General features: G+C 36.8%; 1 protein-coding gene across 1 annotated transcript in view; it reads left to right on the plus strand.

The window, feature by feature from the left end:
• The window catches only part of LOC103924545 (receptor-type tyrosine-protein phosphatase mu-like), a 323454-nt gene that overhangs the window by 156951 nt on the left and 160022 nt on the right, over positions 1 to 6481 (plus strand). Inside the window, exon 9 of the mRNA XM_009333074.1 lies at positions 2274 to 2475. Within this exon, the coding sequence (XP_009331349.1) occupies positions 2274 to 2475 (202 nt within the window). The remainder of the gene's footprint in view (positions 1 to 2273; positions 2476 to 6481) is intronic.

The raw sequence follows: 6481 nt of genomic DNA on the forward strand, positions 1-6481 counted from the left end.
CTTAATTTGCAGTCCTGAGTCTACATCCCTGCTCCCAGAGAGAAAGCTCAAGCTCACCTCTGTGTCTAGCATTTCTTACTCTGAGTACCTAACTTTCTATGTTGTTAAAAATCTCATAACTTAGTCTGTTTTCTGGCGCCAGGCATTTGTTTTTAGTGCCTGAAGGATATAATATAAGTGGTGGGAAAAACTGTGCGTTGAAGTATCAAGTATTAAAGTATTCATTGCTGTTGTGAAATTAAGTGCAAATCCAATTATTTTACCAATATTTAAAGAAAAAAGCCTTTAGATGAAGAAATGACATAATGACAAATTATACCATTTTGCTCCTCTATCACCAGGACAGGTCCACAGTTGTAGGAATAAAGGGCTTAGTCCTTTGGGCAAGGTTTCATCTAAATTGGATAAAAATAGTCCACATCCAGTGAGAAAATGACCCTCGTGCCCTTTTTTTTTTTCATCACTGCGAAGCTGAACTGGCGTTAGCAATGGTGGACATAAGAAATTAGTTTAAAAAAAAAAGTAGGAACAGTCTTAGAAGTAGGAGTGAAATACAGAAACAGTGCAAGTTCATTTTAACCAGGCAAAACACTTTTTTTTTTCATGTGTTCTGCATGATGCATGGAAAAAACTCATTTCATTACGGAGTATCAGCCACTTAGCTATCTAATAACTAAACACTGCAAAAAATTTATAAGAATCTACCATAGACTGCAGAGTCTCCGATAGCCTGGTATTATTTTGAATAAAACTTAAGTGAGATTTTGGAAAATCCAGTTAAGAATCATAGAAATATAGAAAACAAAGTTAAAGGGAACTGCAAGAGATCATTTAGTTCACATATCTGGGGCAAAACAGGATCAGCTGTATATAAAACATAGTTGCAATGTAGTTCTCTAACCCGTCTTTTAAAATCTCCAAAACCAGTTATGACCCACCCTCCCACAAGCAGACATACCAACACTTACCATCAGAAAGGGAGATTCTTTGGGGCGATATGTAACCTTAATTTCTTTACTGATAAACGTTCAGATATTTGGTAATGTAATCTTCTTTGTCTTCTGTTACAATTAGGAGGGTTAGTTGAGCGGTTTTTAAGGCACTTTCAGTTCAATTTATAGATGAGGAGTTGTAGAGGATCTGCCTATATCTACCAAAATAATGTCGGGGTTTATCTAGATGGTATCAAAGTTTTTATTACTAATTTTCAGCACTTTATTGATGTTATATTAGATGGGTCATATAAAAATCAATTTTCATTAAGTCAGAGGTTTTAGGATATTGCAAGTGCTTAAGGTGTGTAATGCTGACACTTAGATGTTTCTATGTATTGTTTTATGTGTCTTCTTAATTATAATGATATGGAATAAATGTAACAAAAAGAATGTCAATTATCACTTTATATAATAAGTGTTGGAATTATTTACATACAAATTAAACTTTAAAAGTAAAAAGGAGTGATGAATCATTTTTACTTTTTAATTTTTTAATGGATTTCTTATTTTTAAATTCTCATTACAGTGCATGGAAATTAGTAATTAATAGAAGAAATCTGGATCAAGTTTTACTGTGAACTTATATTAACATTTCTAATGAAAACTAAAAATACTGTTTGAATCAAAGAAGGAACTGAGGATACAATATACACTCTGCATATATTGCTTAACATTTTATCTCTCCTTTCCTCCAAATGAGAATCTGACCTAGGTACAATATAATAACCTGAAAATTTCCAAATTAGCAATTACAATAGCTAAGCTTCAGACTAAAATACAAGCTTTACCCACTTTCTGAAAAATTTGCCTTAAGCTGCCCTTATCACCTTTTACAGATAATCTTATTCAGAGCAAAGTGTAATTATAGTGAAGTCAGCTGGAACTGGGGGCTACACCTTCTGTTATTCGCTTATCTGTTTTTACCTGGTTGTTTTGGTTTTGTTATTGCTGCTGATCAAAACCAACAGTGAGATGAATTCAAAAAATGACACTGGTAAAGCCAGCATCTTGAAGGAATTAATGTAAGCCTGAACCCATCCTTTAGAGTTGTAATCTAGCTGCCTCTAAGTCTCTGTATCTATAAAAGTAATAACTCATACCAGTTATGGCTGAGTTTCTGTGTCCCTTCGTGGGATTCAGGATTTGAAGAGTATAAGAGAGTAAGATAGCTTATCATAGAATGTCTGACAGCGCATACATCAGAAGGGTTTACTGGATAAAGATGCAATCTCTGTCCATCTGCTCAAGGCAGTTTATAACTTTCTTATTCTTTTGCAGATCACCTACAAAGCAGTCAGTTCCTTTGACCCAGAAATAGATTTATCCAATCAAAGTGGACGAGTCTCAAAGCTAGGAAATGAAACGCACTATCTCTTTTTTGGACTGTATCCTGGCACTACCTACTCTTTTACCATCAGAGCCAGCACAGCTAAAGGCTTTGGACCTCCAATCACAAATCAGTTCACCACTAAAATATCAGGTACTTGATTAAAGAATATCATTGTTTGCATATGATAGTGACATGGGTGATTCTTTTGTTGTTTACTTCTTATTTAGGATTTAACAAACAGCAAATTGAAAAAGTAAAATACATGTTCATCCTTGAAGATGTCAGTGACATACATTAACATATCTGAAAAACTTCCAAGTGCTTAAATATCAGCTCGGACTTTGAAATTCCTATTCACAACTGTAACTTGCCACCCAAGAAACCCTGTGAATTACGTGCCTGCAGTCAGTGCCATCTGCTGTTGCAACATTTAGCATAGGGTTTTTTGGACATGAGGATGAGGGTTCCCTTCAGAGCTTAGTCAGCCTTGACATGATTGTAAATTAGTACAGTAACGGTGCTGGAAAATCTCTCTAATGAGCCATGAACAATTGAGTGTAGCGCAGAAATACTATATGTCTAGCACTTGCTTAGAAAGTGTAGCTAACTGCCAGCCTGCGTATGTTCCTAGCAGGCGTGTGGACTGAAGTGGATATGAAACTGTATTAGACAAGAACATCAGGAATAGTGGTTTTCAGATAACAGCAGCATGACTCTGTCACTTCTGCAGATCCATGAACAATATTTTAAAGCCCTCCCAGAGGCAGAGGAACACTTCATTTCTCTAGCTGATGGGATGCAATACTATTACATACTCTAAAATGCTTATGTAATTGATGACAAAATGTTTTGCAAAGTTACAGTTGAAATCCCTTTACTCTTCACTTCTCTACAGTCTTCTTCAGAATTAAGCTGACAGTTGAACTATGGCCCCTTGATAATATTTACAGAAAATTACCTTACCTATTTGTGGTCAACTTTGCTTTTCAGAAAGGATAAAGGAAGGCATTTGGGTACAAAATATTCTTTCTCTTTTACTCTCATTCTTTTACTTCTCCCCATCACTCATTTTCTGTCCTCACTGGAATGAAAAAAAGTAACAACTGTTAATCAGAAATAGAGCAATTTCTTTTTTCTTATTATAGGAAAAGGCAGTTAATGCAAGGTAGAAATTATTGCCAGTACAGATGTTTGTAGAGAAAAAAAAGTTGTTAATTTTCAAGTTAGAAAATTATTCTTTATAGAAAGTCTAAACATAATTAACACTGATCAGTAACAATGGGGTTCTTTTTCCATCCCCTTTCCTATACTGAGCAGAAACTTTCTCTGTCAGAAATCAACTTCTGTGACATAGCAAGACTTGATAGGAGTTAGGATGGCAGAATCAGCCCTTATTAGAATGAGGAAGGAAGGAGACTATTAAGAGTGGAGGAGAATCTGGGCATTTCGGAATAGTGTTGGATCTTAAATTGTTGTTGTTTTCTAAATTTGATATGTCACCAACTAAAACTCATCAGTGTAGACCGACATTGCAGGCATGCTTGGGAATGAGACTAACCTCCAAGCTACCATGCAGCGAGGTTCTGCAAGCTGTCTTGTCTGCACCCCACTCTCTCATTACTTCATGTTAGTTACTGTACTAACAGGGCATGTTTATGACTTGCCTTTGGGTAGTTAAAGCCAATCTCTTGATGAATTTAAAATAGAAGCAGAATGCATACATTTCTTCATATCATTGAAAAATCACAACTGAAATTTTAGCTTTTGAATACGGTACCCTCTTTGCAGTGCTATCGGCCTGTGATCTCATTGTCTCACTGTAAGGCTTTGAGGCTCTTGATGTGGCCAGTGCTCTCCATTTTGGAGAGATGTGAAACGAAAATGCTGAACATTCATGGAGAAAAGGTTTCACTATTTTTCAGAACAGATGAGGTGGCAACAGTGCATTCTGACCAATTTCTGACTTGAGTCATGGCATTTCAATTTGTCTGACTCTAGACTGCATTTTCATTTGAATAAATTACTCTTAATTTCCTGTCTTAAGTGTTTGAGTAGTACTATTCTGTACTGTAAATAGTTGCCATGTTTCATTCTACAGTTGTGTGATTGGCACTGATGGATGAAGTGATCTGTATGTAAATACGTATTACCAAAAGCAGAGCTCGTAGCAGTGCCTGCTATCAAAATTGATGGGCACTCTATTAGAAGACTGTTTTCTGCTGCATATAACTTTGTAAAAAGTCAGCTGTGCGGGCTGAAATTTTGTATGCTGCCTTTCATACTAAGAAGAATTTCATCCATTTCGGGAACATGGCTGACATCATGAAAAATTCTGGTGACCGATACATCACTGAAGTGCTTTCAAACAGGGATTTAAATATTTAGCAAGAAGAGAGACATTACTCTGAGCCATCACTGTGAAAATCTGTGCAATTTGGGCAATTTGTAAATGTTGCAGTTTGCACACAAATGGTGGAAACTTGACAGAATTGAGCAGTGAATGTCACCATGGATGACAACCTCACTGAACAGATTTAAGTTCTCCAAGCTTTTAGAGCCTTGCCTGCATGTTCATCAACTCAGTGTGGCCCAGCGCAGATAGAGTCTCTAAGGGCCTTACCTTTTAGCGCATCTGAGCTTTCTGCTGCTGAAGACCAGAGTGTGCAGTTGCAAAAACTGTGAACAGGAAGAATATCTCCTGTTTTCTCTGTTTATTGATAAGCTCCTTCTTTACATGTGGGCACTGTGGAGGAGGAAGAGTCCTAACTTAGACAGGAGAAAAGTGTAAGAATAGATAATGTCCAGTCTCCACAGATGATGTATCTGGGGAGAAGAGAAAAAGTAGCCAGGACTAAAAGGTGGGACTGGGAGAACCACAACTCATATCCTGGACAGGAAGACAATTTTGGTGGAGGGAGACTAAGATTAGTAAAGAGTGCAAGCAGGGACCTGGGAGTCATAAATTAGGAAGATTAGAAGACTTGTCAAGGTGTGGGCAGGAGACCAAGGGCAAGAAATGACACTTACAGTGTTCCAAAAACGCTCAGAGTTCATACAGCTTTTTGGAGAGGCAGTTATTCTGTGCTTCCCTTATTTTCAGGATGGTCAACTTGAGAATGGGGCATTATGTGAATAAGTTCTGGATATTCAAAACTGCAAAACTGAAATATGTGAAAGTTGCATCTGAATCTTTAAAGTACTGTGTTATGCCTTTAGGCTTCTCAAAGTGGGTACTCAAATTATTTAAAATGATTAGTCTAAATGTTTGTGCCTTATATCCAGGATTGTAAACAGAATAAAACTCTCTCAGCTTACAAGGAGGTTTCTGAAGATTAATTTTTTTTATTTGTGAAGGAATTCAAAACTGGTGAATATCAGTGAAAAGTGATGAAGATGATGTTAATGTTTTCACAGCAGACTGAAGAGTTGTGGACAAAAGTGTTAATGCAATCCTTACATGGATATATAGGGCAATATGGATAAAGGAGAAATAAGTTCATACACCTTTCAAGTAGATGCAGCTACTACTGGGAATGTGAAAAGGATTGGAAAATACACATAAAAGAAAGACTCACTATTGGAGCTATTTAATTTGCTAGAGGAGCCTAGAGGTTGATATTATCTGTATGTGGAGCATAATATACTCTGAGTAACTTCATCAGTATGGTACACAAAGTATCCAGTGGCTGGAAGATGAAGCTAAACTGAGATGCCAAATAGGTCTCCATGTTCAACATGAAGTATAATTAGACATTGGAAGAACCTGCTAAAGAAAAGATCTTCTCCCCCACCAAATGTATTTTCTTTTTCAAGCAGGAATTAGTTTAGGGAAGTTCACTGCCCTGTGTTATTCCTGTGGTCAGAAAAGATCATTGCAATGACTACTTTTTGCTTCTATAGCCTTTAAATCTGTTAGTTGTGTATCATCATTAACAACTGGGCAATAAGGATGCAACAGACAGCTAAACAATCAATTAACCAAGCAGCCTTCTATCCAATATAATGATAAAAATGTGACTAGATAGAATCATAGAATCATAGAATAGTTTGGGTTGGAAGGCACCTTTAAAGGTCATCTAGTCCAACCCCCCTGCCGTGGGCAGGGATATCATCAACTAGATCAGGTTGTTCAGAGCCCCGTCCAACCTCACCTTCA

This window comes from Pygoscelis adeliae, unplaced genomic scaffold (assembly GCF_000699105.1).
Source record: "Pygoscelis adeliae isolate BGI_AS28 unplaced genomic scaffold, ASM69910v1 Scaffold38, whole genome shotgun sequence".
In the NCBI taxonomy this organism is placed as follows: domain Eukaryota; kingdom Metazoa; phylum Chordata; class Aves; order Sphenisciformes; family Spheniscidae; genus Pygoscelis; species Pygoscelis adeliae.